The 20,145-nt window shown below is 38.5% G+C and overlaps 2 protein-coding genes across 2 annotated transcripts in view; both read left to right on the top strand.

The window, feature by feature from the left end:
* The first annotated feature begins 211 nt into the window (after positions 1-211).
* MS4A3 (membrane spanning 4-domains A3) lies at positions 212-13,260 on the top strand. The gene is given in 7 exon segments (XM_003802713.1): positions 212-367; positions 1,516-1,591; positions 1,594-1,652; positions 3,203-3,259; positions 5,657-5,815; positions 7,092-7,193; positions 13,051-13,260. Coding segments are annotated over 7 exon segments (819 nt in total).
* A 1,811-nt stretch (positions 13,261-15,071) lies between these two features.
* The window catches only part of MS4A2 (membrane spanning 4-domains A2), a 7,044-nt gene continuing 1,970 nt past the window's right edge, over positions 15,072-20,145 (top strand). Inside the window, exons 1-6 of the mRNA XM_003802712.1 lie at positions 15,072-15,133; positions 15,951-16,065; positions 16,839-16,973; positions 18,827-18,883; positions 19,424-19,585; positions 19,934-20,032. Of these exons, the coding sequence (XP_003802760.1) occupies positions 15,072-15,133; positions 15,951-16,065; positions 16,839-16,973; positions 18,827-18,883; positions 19,424-19,585; positions 19,934-20,032 (630 nt within the window). The remainder of the gene's footprint in view (positions 15,134-15,950; positions 16,066-16,838; positions 16,974-18,826; positions 18,884-19,423; positions 19,586-19,933; positions 20,033-20,145) is intronic.

The following is a 20,145-nucleotide window of genomic DNA, read 5'->3' as shown; positions in this document are numbered from 1 at the left end:
TTGCTCCTTACCATCCCAGTTAGTCAAGCACTCAGGCCTACTACAATGACCGGAAGCTATCTGGCGTACTCCAGTAGAGTTCTACAAACTCTATTATTATGTCCTCATGTGCCATTTGTCAGGTCATCTTGATGTATGGAAAGAATTAAGCCCTCCTATGACAGTCAAGCCTTTGGATTTCTTTTCCATCATAGCCATAAACTACCCCCAGATGGCCTCTCAAGACGCAGATGATGCAGAGCGGGGAACAGCCTCATCGAGTGGTGCTCCAGGTGGCTGGGCAGAGTCAGAGGGCAGGAATAATTCTGTTTACCAGCCCACTGATGGGTCACAAGACTGCCAAAAGGGAGAACTACTCGCCCTTGGAGTAAGTCAGCCTTAATATAAAAATAGGTTTACTATGTAGGAAAATAAATACAGTTGACCTTTGGACAATACATGTTTGAACTGCAAGGTCCACTTACACGTGGATTTTCTTCCACCTCTGTCTGCCACCCTTCAGACAGCAATACTGACCCCTCCTCTTCGTCCTCCTCAGCCTAATGAATGTGAAGACGATGAGTATCAGTATAAAGATCTTTATAATCTGTTTCAGTTTACTAAGTACTAAATATATTGTCTTCCTTATGATTTTCTTAATAACATTTTCTTTAACTTACTTTATGGTATACATATGGTATATAATACATATAACATGCAAAATATGTGGTAATATGCTAGTAACGTTATTGATGAGGCTTCTAGCCAGAAGTAGGTTATTAGCAGTTAAGATATGGGGAGTCAAAAGTTATATGCAGATTTTTAACTGCATAAGGGTGGGCACCCCAAGCTACCAAGTTGTTCCAGGGTCAACCGTCTCATGTGAAAACCTTATGTATGTTGCTAAGGAAGAATTTATGAGTTATTTATCACTGAGTCAATGATAAATTGGAGAAAAGTCAAATGAGACTAACTGTAGACTTCGAGATTAGAAGTGCTGAAATTCTTTCATGGCAGAAAACATCTTTATCAAACCTTGGAAAATAGATTCCAGGACCTTTCATTTGTCCTTTGTGCCTTTTGACCACTCGTATCAGGAGGCCAAACTCTATGAAGCTCAGATTCCATATTTAAAATTAAAGAGTTGAGGGAGAGGCTGAGTAGAAAACTTCTTAACATCTGTCTGCTTTTGTTATATGAGGGCCCTAAAGCATGCTGGGAAGGTATTTTGATCCCACTGATCTTTCCAGCCATGTCTCCCTTACTCTTATGCCACTTTTGAGAGCAATGTGTGAAGATGAACAGAAACATGGGGAGAGGTGAAAAGGAGTGGGGGTTGTCACTGCAACTGGTGGGGATAGCGCAGGACAAAAAACTTCCTCATGAGCTTTTGCTCAGTTAACTTAGGCTTGACATTCTAACCATTTCAAGCACTGCCAATTTCTTTTTGAGGAAAATTTGAATGGTCTGTTTTCAATGTACACTTCAGCATAAGATTCTTATGCTTTTCTCTCACCCCGCTGCTGCTTCTTTCAGGCCATCCAGATCCTGAATAGAGCCCTGATTCTGGCTCTGGGTGTTTCTCTGGGCTCCTTACAATACGTGGCACAACTTTTCAGCATTTCTTTTTCTTCACCTTCTACACAGGCTACCCAGTGTGGGGCGCTGTGTTCGTGAGTATTCAAACTCCCCAGCATAGATCCTCCCTTAGACGTTACTGCTACAAACATACTTATTATGAAAGTGTTGTTCATAGGTTATTTGAAGGTTGCATGCTGCAGTTTTGATCTGTAATTCTTGACACAAGCAGGTTATTAAAGCCCCTTTCTTTCTGATTAAAACAAATCACATTTTTCAAGTACAAAGTAAATCTCAAAATTAACACACTTCACAAAAAAAGGAAGGAAAAATATCATTTTATCATAAGGACATTTGCACTAGATTGTTTATCACAGCTCAGTTTATAATTGCCAAGATGTGAAAACAGCCTAAATGCCCACCAAACCAGGAATGACTTAACAAGCTGTGGTGTATGTATACCGTGGAATACTATTCAGCCCTAGAAAAAGATGGAGCCTTTACATCTGGAGTTGAAACACATTCTTCTTAGTAAAGTATCTCGGGAATGGAAAAGCAAGTATCCAATGTACTCAATTCTAATATGAAGCCAGTAGATGATCTAATACATGCCCACAAAAGAGAAAAATGCAATTCAATTCAAGATGGATGAAGTGATTCGTCCATGGTTACAGAATGAAGATGAGATGAAGCTTAGTTATTGTTAAGGGAGAAGAGCCTTTCCCTTCATGTTCAACCAGAATTCAATAGTTGAATTTCGTGTAGCAAGCCTTTGCTCTCCGTGATTTTGGAAACTTTTCTCCTAATCCACAGGAGTGGCTTGGTAAAAAGGTAGAAAGGTAAAAAATGGGATGAAAATTCGGAGAAAATTATAGAGAGAATTTAATTTATCAAAAAAAGAATAGTGTATCAAGTAATAATTTAAAATTTAGAGGGTATATAGATATGAACACTTAGATTTGTAAAAGATCTTTCAGAATACCTACTGCAATAAATCAATTCCTTATCTGAAGTTTGGGTAAATACATGAGAATTATATTATCCATCCATCTACATATATGTATATAAATAAGTTTCAGTTACATTTGCTCTAAATATGAGCATAAATATGATTATATCACATTAACTATATATAGTTTATATATAGTTACAATCATTACATTATATACATGTATATGTATCTCTCTCTCTCTCTCTCCCTCTCTCTCTCTCACTTAAAATAATTGGCTATTGCGTGGTGCTTGTGGCTCAAGGAGTAGGGTGCAGCCCCATATACCAGAGGTGGTGGGTTCAAACCCGGCCCCAGCCAAAAACTCCAAAAAAAAAAAAAAATTGGCTATTTTAAATTGCACATGAACTTTATGATACCCTGCATATATGTTTTTAAAGTAGCCACACTCTCATAAACCTGTAAAAAGCCATACATAATACACAAAGAAAAGATCATATAATTTACTCAATCTAAAGTAATTTAAAATTTTAGTCATATAAAATAACGAGTACCATCAAGTATAATTTTGTGTTCTAAGATACGAATTCAGAAGGTGTGTATGACTTTGACTAGATATTAGCTAATGAAGGAAAGGCCGAGAAGAAAATGATTGACAATATTCCTTTATCTGTTTTACTTCCTATTTTCAAACAGTTTATTAGTTCAGGAACTTTGTCTGTTGCGGCAGGGAGAAAACCCACAAGAATACTGGTAAGTGGAAGTTCCTCTTTTTCTGTGATCATAGAAATGGAAATAAATTACTCATGAACAGCAAGAAAGTAGGGGTAGGTGACTCCCTCTGAGATACTGGGAGTGTCATTTAATGCACAAGAAAAATAATTTTCCTTTGTTATAGTATTCAGATGATAGCTTTTCCAAAAGTCATATAGATCGTGAATATGCATACCTGGGATAATGGATCTAAATGTTTGAATCTGAAGCTTAGAAAAAAAGGCTTCTTTATTTTCGTGTGTTGTCAAGTTTGACAGAGTCTAATTATTTTGGCCATGGGTTCTCCCACCACTAACTAGTTCCACAACTGAAAGTGAAAAATTCCATTCTTGCCGTCTTTCCTCAACCAGCTGAGCCTCCCCTGTACGTTCCCATCAAGTCACCTAGACACTGGTACTCCACTTTCCTAGTCTGTTCATTCACTTTTCCTCTTCTCTAGATGGATATGTCACCGTATCTGATCCTTAAACACCGGTTCCTTTTCTGATCCTCACTCTCTGCTGATGCCCTTATTTCCTATTCCGAGAAAACTGACTATTAGAAGGAGAACTTTTTATTTTATTTTTATTTATTATTTATTCATTTTTAAGTCATTTGTACATAGATCATGAATACATTTGTGCCATTATGTTTACAGAAGGAGAATTTCTGGACTACCCCTATAACATCTCCTCCCCGGCCTAGGTCTGTACTAAGTTTTTCCTTCTACCTTCTCACCATAGGTTAAACCTGCGATTTTCTTTAAAGTTGATTTCCTGCCTAAGTATTAGATTCCATCCCTTTTCTCTCAATGCACAAATGCAACACTTCCATATGTCTGTCTCTACTAGATCTTTTTAATCAGCATGTAAGGGTCCAGACACTCTTTTCAACTTAGAGGAAAAAAGAAATCATGACATTATTTTCCTGCTAACTACAGACAGAATTTTTTTCTTCTGTAGCTAAACTCTTTCCAGGGATTTATCCATACTCTGTCTCTAGTTCCTATCTGCCCAGTTTCAATTAAACACACTTCACTGAGATTTTATTTTCTTCTCTTCCACTCCTCTTTCAATGATCTTAAAGATCATTGAAATTTTCGCAGTGGTCAATTCTTGATTCTCATCCAGGTATGCACAGCCTTAGCACAGGGGGTTACTAGTTCCTCCTCCATAATCTCTTCTCTTGGCTTCCAGCATACTTTGAATGGCTGGTTTTCCTTTCATCTTTTGTGTTTTTCCTTCTCAGTCTCCTTTCCTAGTTCCTTTTCTTCTCTCCGGCCTTTTAATGTTATGATGGCCCAGAACTCAATTCTCTGCCACTTGCTTGTCTCAATCTTCTTAGGTGATATCATTCATTCCAAGTACTTTGAATAACACCTGTATGCTCAGGACCCTGAAGTAAATTTTCCAGCCTAGATTTCTCTCCTGAGCTTCAGGTTGGCGTGTATAAAATTACTTCCACTCAGATGTTTAAAATCTGCAAAACTCCTAATCTTCTTCCCGAAACCTTCTCCATGTATAGTCAGCCTCACGGCAGCTGATGGGAACTCCATCTTTCCTGATTCCCAGATCAAATGCTTTACAATATTTCTGAATCTTCCTTCTTTCACAATTCTGAATCAAACTGTTCAGCAGATTCTGTGTGGCTCTTCCTTCAAGCTCTATCAGAGCTGTCACCTTATCTGGTCTTTCTGCTGATGACACTTCATCCAACTTACTTTTTCTCTCTTAACTGCTTTCATCCTTGAACCTCTTTTACCAGTCTCTTTGGAAACAGAGTGAGCCCTTTAAATCATAAATCTGAGTGTATAACTTGTTTGCTCAGAATTCCTCATTGGCTTTGTATTTTTCTCGAAGTTGGAAAAGGAGTCCTTTTTGTGACCTACAGAGGTGACTCCTTGTTAACTGCCTTCATTTTCTAAAACTGTCTTTCTGCCTCCAACCACCATGGCCCCCTTGCTTCCCTGGAACATTCTGGCCTCAGGGCTTTGAACTGAGTGTTCTCTTGACCGCAAGGACATTCCTCCAAATATCTTCTTGGCTAGCTGCACCCTCGTCCCCTTCATGCTGTCCCAAGTGTCATTCTTAATTAATACCACTCCTCTGTCTGGATTTTCGGGCTCCTTATCCCACTCTGTTAGCCCATAGTGCTTAACCACTTTCAAAAATGTCATATAATTACCTATTACATGGTCTCTTTATTGTTTTCTTTGTCTTTAATGCTACAATGTAAGCTCCATGGGGAGGGATATCTTTGCTTGTTCATTGATGTTTACCTGGTATCTAGGCTACTGCTGGGTGTGTACACTGCATTCTATCAATGTTTGCTTCAATAAAATGTTACCAAGGGAGTGAAGTTGCATCTGTTAATTGAAAATTCTTCTTCTTTTTTTAGATGCAAAACAGTTTTGGAATGAACATTGCCAGTGCTATAATTGCACTAGTTGGGATTGTTTTACTCTCAATAAATTTAGCAGTTAACAGCCAGGCAATCAAGAGTTGTTATTCTTCAAACTCTCCGGACTTATGCCTCTACACGGGCTCCTCATCAAATGTATGTTTTTGAAAAATATTTTTAATCATAAAGTATATTGAACAATTGGAATGTGCAGAAAAAACAAATCAGTTATCATGCTACTTTGAGTTAAATCTTGGGTCTGCCACCAGTTAGCTCTGCAATAACGGAGAGTTAGATGACCTCTCAGTGTCTTAATATTCTTATTTTTGAAGTGAGAGTAATAATCGTACCCATCCCATAGAGCTGATGTGAGAATTAAATAATATGGGATAAGCAATTAAAACAGGGCTTAGCTATCATGTTATGGTATTATGATACCATAACTAATACTGCTACCTCTATTGCTATATCACTCCCCAGAGAGATTACATTAAAAAAAATTTTATTTCACATCTCATTGCTTAATAAAACAAACTTGAGAGATTTACAACTTTCTCTGTGGTCTGTAATCTTCAGATAATAACTTGAAGTTTCAAATAACTTTACGTTTGAATTTCTTTTGAATATTGTATTTTAAAAGAGAAGCCCTTTAATAACCCAAATTATTTTTTGTTTGTGTTTAGGTATTTTACCTCTTCTGAGGTCAATTTACAATTTAATATTTTCCTTTGAAATTGTCTATTTCACCTGACGGTCTATAATCTGTAAACTACTATTTACTGATTCACTCCTAAGCTTCCTATTTTCTAATTCTATTCATGGTGGTTTGTGTCTTCATTTTTTTATTATGTTTTTAATTACCTACATTTATATTTTTATCTAGGTCTGATTTGTGTGTGTGTGGATTTTGCACCATTTTATTTCTAGAACTATTTTGTATTTGTTTATCTTAGGTGCCTTAGTAATAATAGAAGGATCACAGCCCAGCAATAATTTTACTTTATATTTTTATCAGTTTAGTGTTAATATCAGGGTAAAAGCTTCTAGGGATAATACTACACTTAAATACATAAACCCCTATAAAATACTAAAGTCATTTTTGTCCATTTTTCTTAAACTGCTACTTGTGTCCTTAGCTTTCTGCTTTTCAGATTGGTAGATGTTAGTGATAACATTACAGTTTTGTTTCCACAGCTTCTCCCAGTGGTTATTTCACATGGTTTGATACAGAAATTTGACATCTCTCTTGCTTCCAGGAAAATTTTTTCATGTATTAAGATTGAGACTGCATTCCTTCTATAATGTCATGTACCTCTGTGCCTTAAATGTAATTTATATTTCACTTAGTTTCATTTCGTGAGAGGGAGCTATGGTAGTCTGGTTTTTTCTGAATGTTTCTACCAGGTTTGATTCGAGTTGTTGTCTCCCCTAGGGCCTGGTGTCTCTAATGCTGATTCTCACCTTGCTGGAGCTATGCATAACCATCACTCTCTCAGCCATGTGGTGCAAGGCCAACTGCTGTGATTTGAGAGAGGTGGGTTTGTTAAAATGGCTAATGATTCACATGGTCTGCAAATCTCTCTCTAGAGTTTGACACTGTTTTGACTCTCGAACAGAAAATGATGAGCTCTGGAAATTAAGTTTGCAAACTTGCCACTGTGTGCCCACGTTGGCAGCACAATACAGACAGCTCAACAAGGCTTCTTAACTTCGGTATATCAGTGTCTCTCAGCTGTGCTTGTGTAGACATGTGGCTGTGTCTTGCTGAGTGTTGTTCATTATTATTGTATGTTTTCTGTGCCATTGTGAGAATGTGGAGATTGAATAGAGCAACAAACAAACATTAAATTTCTTATTAAACTTGGCAAGAGTGGAAGTGAAATCAGGGACAGGTTAGTCCAAGTTTATGGGAATAATGGCGTGAAGAAAATGGCAGCATACAAGCAGATTAAACATTTTTCTGAGGGGAGAGAGCGTCATGAATGAAGAGTGGTGGGGGCAGCCAGTAACAATCAGAACTGATGAAAACAGTTGCAAAAATTCATTGAATTGTGCATCAAAATCGTTGGCTGACTGTGAGGAGTATAGAAGACAAAGTAAACATCAGTAGAGAAAAAGTTAGGAAAATCTTAAAAGAGATAAGAAAAGTATGTGAAAACATGGGCCCAAAGGAGCTCATCAATGAACAAAAGCAAAGAGCTCACGGGGCACTATCTGTGAGGAGGTTTTTAGCCAGTAAACAATTACCTGTATTGGAATACTTTCCCTACTCACCTAATTGACCCCCAGTGACTTTTTTTTTATCTGGAGCTAAAGGAAATATTGAAAGGAAGACATTTTTATGACATTCAGCACAACAAAGATAATACAATGACAACTCCAATGGCCATTCCAGAAAAAGAGTTCCAAAATTGCTTTGAAAGGTAGACTAGACACTGGCATCAGAGCAAAGCTTCCCAAGGGCAGTACCTCAAAGGTGCCCATAGTCATATTCAGCAATGAGGGATGTAGCACTTTTCCTAGGATGAGTTTGTGAACTTAATTATCAGACCTCATGTGTAGTCTACTTTATTTGTAGAGTTCCTAGAGTTAGATTTTGTGAATAGTGATATGGAATGAAGGCTAAAAAAGAATTTGAATGCTAAAATACAAGAGCAAACAGTGTATTTAATATATAAGAGCATCTATGGTTTATACGGCTAGAATTAAATTTAGTTATTTTCTTACAACTTGTCACTTTATGACCCAGGAAATACTAAGGGGTGTTTCCCTAGGTTTTAGGTATCTAAACTAGAAAATAAAAAGTGTTTTTATTCTCTTCTGATGTTTTGGTGAGGACCATGTATATAATCTTCATACCGTATTTAGCATAATAATAATCAGTAAATAAATATTATTGGTGACAATCGTGATGATAAGTAGGAAGTGATGGGAAGAAAGAAAGTTGACTATCCGGTTCTTAGGGATTAATGTTGTTTTATTTTCAAGGCTACTTCCTCGCCTCCCAATTCTGTGGAATCAGAAATACCCTCCTGATGAAGCAATTCTGAGAGCATGAAAATTCAACCTTAAGTCTCCAAAGAGGCAGAGATTCAACCAAGAACTCAGGAGAACAAAAGCTCGTGAGACTCATCCTCCCATTATGGCACCATTTATAAGAAACTTTGACATTTGACTCAATCCTTTCTGTCCTGACTATAAATCCCATTAGTGTGTTCTAGGTATGAAAAGACAAATATATTTCTTTTGGCATTCTTGGGCTGGTAACTCCTAGGATCACTCCCCCACAGGTGTTTCCAGTCATTGGTCCTCTTTCTTCTTACCCACCTCCTCCATTGCTTCATGAGGTTTGAGGAAGGGAAGTGGTAGGTAGTGCAACCCCTATTTCATGTATTCTCCCTAAATCCTACTTCCAACCGTCTGTGGAAGGAAAAATGAACTATTTTTTTTTTCATCATAGAAAAATGCTTCTTGACCTTAGCTGACATCAGCATTACAAAAACCATTAAATAAAAAAAATTATCATCATCATTGAAACAGATTTTCACTACATTTGAGGTGAGAGGGCTTAGTCTCGGAGACTTTGTTTCACTCAGTTTCTGGAGCTCACACATGCCCTGATACATAAGTGGTGGTTTAAACTGCGGACTTGGAGAGCAAGGTCAACAGTGAGTTTTAAAAGGACCTTAAGAAACTTGAAGCAGAGAAGTAACAACAAGGGCTTTAGAATCTGATAGTCTGGGTTCAAATCCTGACACTGTCACTTAATTACCTCTCTGAACTTAGGCAAGTTGCTTTATCTCTCTGTCCTAGCTCTCCTCATCTGTAAAACGAATCAGTTACTTTCTCACTTGTTATGAAGATGATGAAAATAAAGAATATGTGAAATATCACCATGACTGCTTGATGATAATGCTGCTGTAGGTGTTGGTCTTCCAGTACCATGTTGAATAGAAGGGGCAAGAATGGCCTCCTAGGCTTTTGTGTTGCTTTTGAGTATCTTTTTTTCCTCAACTTAAAGAACCCTCTTTAGCATTGCTTGCAAGGCATGTCTAGTGGTGATAAATTTCCTCAACTTTTGCTTGTCTAGGAAAGTCTTTATTTCTCCTTCATTTCTGAAGGACAGTTTTTCCAAGAACAAACAGCATTCTGGATTGGCAGGACTTCTCCCCTCCCTCCCCCAGTTCCCGCAGTCTCCCTCACTCTCCCTTTCTCCCCACACTTTGAAGACCACTACACCTACTTCTGGCCTGCAAGGTTTCTACTGGCAAATCTCCTAATTTTATGGAGATGCTATTGAATGTGAGAAAAGAAATTTTTCTGTTGCTGCTTTCAAAATTCTCTTTTTGCCTTTTATCCTTGATAATTATAATGTAACTCAGTGTGGATATCTTTTGTATGTTATCTCGGGGCCACTAGCTTTCTGGGTGCCCATTTCCTTCCCTAGATTTGTAAAGTTTTCCTCTATTATTTTAAAAATAAGCTTTTTTTCTCTGCCCCTCTTCTTTATCCCCAAATCCCATAATCCATACATTGGTCTATCTAATGATGTCCCATAAGCCCTATGTCTTTTTGTTCTTGTTCTTTTTTTTTTATTATTCTTTTTTCCTTTTTGTTTCTCTGGATAGTTGTAATGCACTGTCTTTAAGCTCTCTGATCTTTCCTTCTGTGTGATCTAGTCTGCTGTGAATCTATCTATTAGATTTCATTTCACATTTTATATTCTTCAGCTCTGTGATTTCTGTTTGGTGCTTTTAAATATTTTTCTATTTATGAAGATATTGGTACTTTGCTAATGTTCATGCATTTCTCTCCCGACCTCATGTAGCATTGTTATGATGGCTATTCTGATTTGTCTATCAAATTCATCTCATCTCCTTTGGGGGAGTGTGTGTCCCTGTCTTCTGTGGGAGTGTGCACACCTGATAAAACAGCCACCTCTCCTAGTCTTTGTAGACTGGGCTCATGTAAGAGAAAACTATCACCAGTTGGCCACAGAGACTAGAGCACAGAGACTCTAGAACCCTCTCTAGCCTACATGCTAGCTCAGACTGTTGTGTTCACAGTGGCCCCATAGTATCAAGAGCAGCAGTTCTCAACCTGTGGGTCCTGGTCAATGACAATACATCCTGCATATCATATTTACATTACGATTCATAACAGTAGCAAAATTACAGTTATGAAGTGGTAACAAAAATAATTTTATGGTTGGGGACCACCACAATATGAGGAACTGTGATCTCGGGGCCTGTCAGTGCTGAGGCAGAAGCAAGCCCCTTAGGAAGGCCCCAGAAAATCAGACTGTCAGACCAAGAATCTACTTCTTTTCTTTCTCTCCTGGGGTGAGGCTAGGAGCTGAGTTTTTTTTTTTTTTCTTCTTTTTGTTTGCCTTGCTTTGTCCTGAGCCAGGAGGAGGGCTGTGGCATGTGCTAGCTTGCTGTTTCAATATGCAACTTTGTTCTCAGTGGCCTCAAGTGTCCAGAGTATGCCAGTCCTGCCTGCACTTGCCTGAAATAGGCAAGACAAGGTAAGTGCCTCAGTGTTTTGGCACCTCCAGAAAAGTTAGGACATTGGACTCATGGTCCAGTCTTTTCATTCCCTCATTAGGAAGAAGCTGGAATCTAGAACAAAATGGAGTAAATGATTTTGGAACTCAGTTTTTGAGTTCCAATGCTCTACTGAGCTAGACTTCAGTTAAAGGGTATAAAAAAGAAATGTTAAGATCAGCAAATTCTCAAAACTCTCTGTCCCAGATACTTTCTCAGGATGTAACTGAAGAATATTTCTGCTAACATTCACCAGTATGCTAAGAAAGACAAGAAATGGGATCAAGGGGAATGTGATATAAGGCAGGGCCGTGAGAAGTCTTAGGATGACAGCTGAGCGGATCTGGAGAGGAATGCCGGTTGGAATACAAGGTGAGATACCATATAGGTGGCTCCGAGGGCGAGGGGTGGGGAATGTGATACATTATCCTTCAGGGTGAGCAATGGGAAAAAGAGCATTGACAGGCAAATGGTAACAACAGTTGAAGATTTTGTAAGATAACATGCTTTCAAAAACAAGCCAATAAAGAATAAAAATTCTTAAAAATTTTAGGATGCTACTGAGAATAATAAAAATGGATTTGACTAAACATTCAGATATAATTATATTAGGAAGATGGGGCCGAAGGAAAAATGGGTTTAAGAGCAGTCGCATACCAATTAATACCAAGTAATTGTATTGGTATTATTGTATTGTATTGGGGGGCAGGAATTGACCCTTCAGAAGGGTTTTCACACAGCTGGTTAAGGTGGACCATGATACATGTGAAGACAATTCATAACACCTGCCCTCACTGGTATGTGACTGTAAAAATGCTAGCATGCTAATTATTCAAAATAGGAATGGGACAGCTAATGTCTACATCTTCCCTATGATACTGGGTATCTTATCCTTTTCCCTGTGAGCAGATGTTCTTGGTCATAAGAAAACAAATATGTTACATGCCTGTTACTTTCCTTTGGTAAAGTGTCACTTTTGAAGACTGAGGTGGTTTGAGCAGATAGAGTTAACATGAGCTAGACAATTACCTTGGCAGGTAAGAGGACCAGAGGCTGCAAAAGCCGATAAACTCTAATGATAGAAAGAATTCAAGGAGATTATAAGCACCAGGATAATCTATATAAACTTTGCTCTTTGCCTTTCTGAAGTCATATAAATTAAGATACAAAGATTTTCTCTTCAAGTTTGGACTCAGCCCTAGGCTTTTTTGCATTGAGAGCAATGCTTCATTTCCTTCATTTTTGAAATTGAATTTCCCATAGAACACTAGAACTTGTCAGTCCCAGGCTGGCTGAGCCTCTCAGGCATCCTTATGGAGCCTATTCTTGGCTCTGGGTTGTAGAAAGGAGAGAGAAAGAGAAAAAGTGGGAGGGGGAGGAGCTGAGTGAGGGAGAGAGAGAGAGATGGACAGAGGCTGAGTCTTTTGAAAGTATCAGAAAATACTTCCTTAAGAGATCGTATACATTTCCATTTGTAATAGGCACAAATGTATATATAATACATTGTCTTCAGTACATTGAGCATGCAGTTTGAGAAAACAATTGTTCGTGTGAGATCTGAAAGCAAATTTATTTAGGGTTTGGGGAAATAAACCTAGCGTATAACTAAAAGAAGAAACGTGTTTCGAAGGGGAAGCTAGAGAAGGAGAGGGGGTGAAAAGCTGAAAGGCGTGTCCCCGGAGAAGACAAGATATGGGTGGAGGAGGAGGGTTGTCTCTGTTCTCTCTCCATTTTCAGTGACGGTAGGTTAAAACTCATCTTGACAAGTCAAAGGGGGAGAAAAGTCATTTTGTCACATGTTTCAATGTTTGTTATTGTCAAAGATGAAAATGGGGTTGTGGGTAGCAAAGTGTGGGCACCGAAAATGAGAAGCACCTGAGGAAGCGGCAAGAAGGTGCTAGTGAAAACTGGGATATGAAACAACTGGGAGGTCATGAAGGGCGAGGTTCTGATTTGCAAGTTTCTCTTGAAAATTCTCACAAAATAGCAGCATGTCCTGACACTAAAGACCACCTTCCATCTGTTTCCTGTCTAGATCTCAAATGTGATTCCTGATTATTTAATACACACATAATGAACTGTTCTAGGAAACACCACACGGGACCATTACTTCAGGACTTTTTCCTACAGGTGTGGGGTAATTTCATGGAGAGAGAGACAAGCAAATGGAAAGTCCTGAAGCTCTCATTTTAAGTGGGTTCTCAAATTTAACCTTCTTCGAAAATTCCTTCCCTGAACTTTACATCTCACTTATCAGGCAGAATTTTTATGCCTTCCTGTGTGTCCCAACAGCCTCCAGCCTCTGTCATATTGAGTAATAATACATGTATTATCTATCCCTTATCTTTATTTTACCCTGCTTAATTGTGAGCTGGACAGGGTCTAGGACCATGGCGTTCATTTGTGCACGCTCAGTGATAACAGCAGTGCCCGAGTGGAACATTCCATCATTTTTGGATGAGTGTGTCAGTGAATAAGGATTATTTTTTAATTCTAATAGTACCTTAGTTAGATCCATCCATTGCTGAAGACAGTGGGGAGATGGCACCTGGGTTTCTACATTTTCACTATGAAAGTTATGCCAGAGTCTTTTAGATTTCTCTGCTCATGCAAATATCTTAGTCTTCCATGAGGAAAAAATTTATCCCCACCCCAGAAAAACAGGTGATTAGGGGTATAATTTGTAGTATCTTGAAGTTATTGAAGAGCCATTCAATGTTATGTGTATAATTAAGCTGAAATAAAAGAGATTCAGACCTATGAATCTACCTGTCTCCATTTTGCTATGATCTAGCTAGTTAAGCTCTTAGAATGAACACATTGGCTTGGCTCTAACCAAAATTTAGGCTTACTGTTTAGATTCGCTCATGGGATTTGCTATCAAGTTCACACTGCTTGGGGCTTTCATCATGCTGTTCCTGCCATTAATGAAGATTCAAGCAGAGTGAGTTAGTCTAATGTCTTAGCAGACAGTTGAGTCTTTAGTGTGAAAAAGTCTTGGCTTTTATATGCTATCAGGTATGTTTTTCGGTAATTAGAACTGTGCCCCTTTCTGAGACCATCTGCTACAAAGAGTCATATAGCTGGTGTCCAAAAGGAAAAGAAAGACAATAAACATTAAAGTTGGAGATAAATCTAGAGCAGCATTTTCCAGCCTTTTTTTTTTTTTTATCTCCTGGCACACTTGAACCTATCTATAGTTAAGCTTCTGCAGTACACTTAAATTATTTTGATTTTTAAAAAAAAAATAAAAAAGAATATACTTATTGTGCTTTGAACTTCTTTTGGAAATAATTTAATTTATGATCTTTAAAAATTTTCGTGGTACACCTGAGAGCTTCTGACAACACACCAGTTGAAAATCACTGGTCTAGAGATTCAGAGACCGAGACACACTCCTCACAGGTATGAATTGTGCGTTGGTCTGAGGTCTACACGTGAAGCCAAGTGTGCCGTAAAGAGGGAAAAGGCTTTGCAAAGGTGAAATTGGAGAACGTCTGATGCAGAAATGGTTGAGCTGGGGCACAAGAAGGATCTGGAAAAGAGGCACGGAGAGCTTTTTCTTCTTCAGTTCTCTCTCACCTTCTCAACTCCCCTTAAGAAGTCTCATGTTTTAGGTTTTGTAGAAACCTCAGGAAGAATTACGCTCCACAAGTCCCAAACTTCCTCATTTCATACTAATCCCTAGTTAGTAGCTTTATCAATTTTTCTATTTATCATAACAAGAAAAACTGTTGATCTTAATCAGCTGGGAGACTTATCAGTTCAACAAATGGCTTCTGTATGAAGATAGGCATCAGTGTCATGAGTCAGCCCATTTCAACTGACTATCCAGAGCCCTCTGTGACAGCCCAGTTCATGAAAAAATGGACACCGAAAATAAGAGCAGAGCAGAGCTCACTCTCCCAAACCCAGAGTGGTCTCCCAGGTAGGTACAGGCTATTATTATTATTTTAAATTCTCAGTCACCTAGTGGGCCAGAGAAAGCCACAGTCTCAGTTCTTGGGATATGACAGTTCATGGATTTAGTTTACTTAATATATTGGGTATAAAGAAGCTTTTTGCTATAATTTCCAAGTGATTGTCTCTCAGTCATGAAGAAGAAGATTTTTCTTAGCTTGTGAACTGGGAATAACAGGTTTTCTCACCCTAGAAGCTCATGTTCTGGGTATGAGGCAGTTGACTTCATACCATGTAGATCTTTTACCTCTAAAATGTGCTGAGAGACACGTATTTCTCATGCATACTTTCACAGATGCCTTATAAAATAACCATCTCCCTGTTTGGTCTTTATGAACTATAAGCTGTGGGAAGCTGCTTTGAAGAAGAAAACAGTAATAGAGACCTGACTAGCCATTCAAAGTCATTCATTTACTCTGAGCATCTGAAGTTGAGTTTGTCATTGACACAATAGATTCAGATGGATTTCTATGTTAAAAGGACTGTGAGATGCATAGATAAATATACTTATCAATATAGATCAATGGGAAAGAACTTGGAAATAACCCTGGGTTAAGAGAAGGAAGGGTGGCTTTTTTTTTTCCGTGTAATTCCATGTAGTCACTTAGCATTTTAGGTGTCTGTGGTGAGTTGCTTGGAGCCTCTGAGCCTTAGTTTCTTACTCATTACAATGAAGATTTCAGTTACAGGATTATTTTTAAAAAATAAAGTTTCCTTTCTATTAGGAACTTTGTACAGGGCACTGGAGAATTTTCTCATGACTGAATTTCTATCAAATTTCACAGTGTGCCTGAACCTGACCTCTCAGAAATATCTCTCCATGAGAATACTCTACTGAAGAAGTCCCCACCACAACATACGTGGCTGACATTTCTAAAAAATGAGTTGGAGTTCCTGGGGGTGAGTGAGCATCCTCTGACCTGGGCCAGAATAAGGGTTTCTTTAGAAAAGGAAATATTTGGTTGTATCAACTATCTTCCCACTTGGGTTCATGAGGAGAAACAGCCTTCTAAAGAACCTGGTAGATCAAGGGTAGACTCCCATTCAGCCCTTTTGGGAAGAGAAAAGCATTTCCTCATAAAGACCTAAAATTACTATTACAAGAATTGCAAATAGAAGTGGGAAGATGGAAAGAACAATTATTAATGTCCAGCATAGCTATGCAAATGAAGGCACATGAGAAATGTATTGCCTGTCTGTGCACAAGGTGGTGCTCACAACAATTTTTATAGGATCCTAGGGATACTGGAAAATCTTACATTCTAATCACTTCTCAGGACAGAATAATACACTAAAGCAATTTTCATATTTGGCCTCAAAAAGAAATTGAGGCTCAGTGCCCGTAGCACAGTGGTTAATGGTGCCAGCCACATGCACCATGGCTGGCAGGTTCGAGTCCAGCCCAGGCCAGCTAAACAACAACTACAGCAAGAAAATACCCAGGTGTTGTGGCAGGCGCCTGTAGTCCCAGTTACTCGGGAGGCTGAGGCAAGAGAATCACTTAAGCCCAAGAGTTTGAGTTTGCTGCGCCTTGCTGTGATGCCACAGCACTCTACGAAGGGTGACATAGTGAGATTCTGTATCAAAAAAAAAGAGAGAGAGAGAGAGAGAGAGAAATTGATACAATCTCAGAAAAATATCTAATTTCACAAAACCTATGTGTTTTTCAATAGGTAACACAAATTCTGATTGGTTTGATATGTCTTTGTTTTGGAACAATTGTCTGCATTGTACTCAGTATTTCTGAATTGGAGGAAGATGTTTTTTCATCATTTAAAGTAGGCTATCCATTCTGGGGAGCAATATTTGTGAGTATATATCTATAATTTGTTTCTGAAATCACACTGAACATAGATTTTCTCTTACTCAGATCTAACCAGTTGTTTATCTCCAGTATGAAGCTGATATTTATAATTCTTTACTTATGTGTGTTCATTGACAACAACAGCAACAAAGGATTCTTACTGCAATTAACTGTAATTACAACAAGAACAGTTAGCCCACAGTTTCATCAGATGAGAAATGTGAGACTAATAAAAGTTAAATGACTTGGCCAAGGGTCATTTACCTAACAGAAACTGAACTTAAACTTTTGGAATGCAATTCCAGAAAAATATCACTAACACTATTTATTCATCAATAAAGTTACATTATAAGTACATATAATTTTATCATTAATTAGAAAAATAATTAAAAATCTATCTTCAGGAAGGGAGGTAAAAAGATCCCCAAATGAAAAAAACAAAGTAAACAGGAATTTGATAAATTTCTATGCCCTAGAAACTCTTTTCGGGGCTACCTCAGGGAGACGCTTTTAATCACTATGCTGTCTAGGAAACAGATGGCTGAAGGAGCTCACAAGGATATATAGCTTTTTGAAGCACAACTGATGTTAAATAAATTGCAAATATTTAAGGCGTATAATGTGATATTTTTTGACACATGTATACACGCGTAAAAATATTACCATTCGTCAGCCCGGAAAATTTCTCTGTGTTATTTTGTAGCCCTGCTTCTTTCCCTTTACTCCTCGTCCTTTCAGCCTCAAACCCCCCGATATGCTTCCTATAATTATAAATTAACTTGCATTTGCTAGGAGACTTATTTAAATAGAATTATACACCATGCTCTCTTTACTGGCCATTTTCCTTTGCTCTACATTATTATTTTGTGATTATCCATGTTGCTTTTTTTATCCATGTAGTTTCTCCATAGTACCTTTGGAAGAATATATCTTAACTCTAAAATATATCACATTGGCTTGGTACTCTGCTAAGCAGTTAGTGTGTGGATCACTTGTCCAGAACTCTCCTCATGCCAAATATTACATTTGAAACCTCTATCTAATGTCTTATCATTCCCAACACTTACCTTATTAGTTGTCACCCAATCTGAGTCTTTAAGAAATTTTTTTTTTTTTTGGAGACAGAGCCTCAAGCTGTCACCCTGGGTAGACATCACAGCTCACAGCAACCTCCAACTCCTGGGCTCAAGCAATTCTCCTGCCTCTGCCTCCCAAGTAGCTGGGACTACAGGCGCTGGCCACAACGCCTGGGTATTTTTTAGTTGCAGCTGTCATTATTGTTTGGCGGGACTAGGCTAGATTCGAACCCGCCAGCTCAGGGTATGTGGCTGGCACCTTAGCTGCTTGAGCCACAGGTGCCGAGCCTAAGAAATTGTTGTGACTTTGTGCTATGGACTTATATTTTTCCTAATCTTTCATCATTTATATTTTCAGTCTCCTAGCAAATGCAAGTTTATTTATAATTATAGAAAGCATATTTTAGACTCTGGAGATATATACACCACAAACACAATTCTAGCCCAGAGGACCCTACAGTCTAACATAGAGGATATACATACAAGCCAAGCAATTATAACAGAATGAAAACAGTGGAATAAAAGACTCACATACCAGATGCTATTGAACTACGTCTACCCCAAGAATGACGCAATTTAACAAGAGCCCCACATAATTCTTATGCACATTTAATTGGGGGAAGGGTTTTAAACAAAATAAGAATAAGGAATTCTGGGTTCACAAAAGGCATTAACAGATAGCTGGATAGAGTACCCACAATGTTTTAAGAAAGGAGGTGAAAGGGAGAAGTTGACGCAGAGAGACTCACTATGTTTTTGCCCTTCTCTCCCTTTTGAACAGTTTGCTACTTCTGGATTTTTATTGATTGTATCTGAGAGGAAAAAGGCAGCATATCTGGTGAGTTGCAATTCTGTCTTTGTCCATCCTTGAGAAGCTAAGAATAATAGAATTGCCGGAGTCTTGAGGGAAGACACGTCTTCATCTGCTATATTATCAGTGAACGTGGCCATGTGATTTTTTTCAATCTGTTTTGAGTTGGAAGCCCTTTTGCAATAGAAGTTGCATATGATCATTTGAAACAGAAATTGTATAACTTGACATACAATGACGTTTAATCACTTAGACACTTATTTTAAAAAATTATCCCTAAGCATCATCCTTGTAGATAAATGCATATGACCAAAAAATGATTTATTTTCAATTAAGGAGATTGAGAAGAGTCCCTGTGTGCCCATGTGGCTCCTGAATGCAGTCCCAGCAAGAAAGTAATATATACTTATTAAACAATGAATACATTTTTAAGATTTTTCTTTTTCACTCAAATATCAAATGAATGCAGTTTCCTGGATGCTTCCAGCCCTGAAACCCAGATAGGTTTACTGAATGTGCTCACAGGTCTGGGCCCAGATCAGAGTGTTTGTTCTTCTTTATCATCAGGTGAGGGGAAGCCTGGGGGCAAACACTGGCAGCAGCATAGCTGGGGGAATAGGAATTGTCATCCTGCTCATCAACCTCAAGAAGAGCCTGGCTTATATCTACGACAGTTGCCCAGTGGTTTCTGGTGTTGATGACGACTGCCTGCTGGCTTCTTTTTCCATTGTATGTATTTCTTCATTGTATGTGGGATGGCTAAGATTTGGGGTCCTGATCTAAGTCAGAAGCCCCGTTTTCCTTCATCAGGAGCACTGCCCCTTTATGCAGCCTCCATCACAAAGTATAACATTCTGCAGGCTCACGCAGAAGATGCTGGCGGCCTGCTCTCCCCACCCCAGCCAATTCCTCAAGGCTGGAGTATCTGCTATGCACAACTATCTGATTTTCCCATGTATTTTCACTTTATAAGGACTGACCATGTGGGAGGGATAAAAGCAGAGGCTGCTATAAGGAATAAACTTTTGAGGCTCCTGCCATGTGATGCTAATTACCTTTCTATTTGTTGTTCGACAGGAAATTGTGGCGATGATTCTGTTTCTCACCATTCTGGGGTTTTGCAGTGCAGTGTCAGCCATAGTATACGGGGTTGGGGAAGAAATCCGGAGAACTAAGGTAGGTGGGGCCCTGATACTAAATCCTAAAGAGTAAGGTAGTTAGGGTCCTGATACCAAATCCTAAAGAGTAAGGTAGGCAGGGTCCTGATGCTAAATCCTAAAGAGTAAGGT

Source organism: Otolemur garnettii, unplaced genomic scaffold (genome assembly GCF_000181295.1).
Source record: "Otolemur garnettii isolate 467f Iridium unplaced genomic scaffold, OtoGar3 scaffold00254, whole genome shotgun sequence".
Lineage (NCBI taxonomy): Eukaryota > Metazoa > Chordata > Mammalia > Primates > Galagidae > Otolemur > Otolemur garnettii.
Note: the sequence above shows the minus strand (reverse complement) of the source record. Positions and strands in the feature narration are given on the sequence as shown.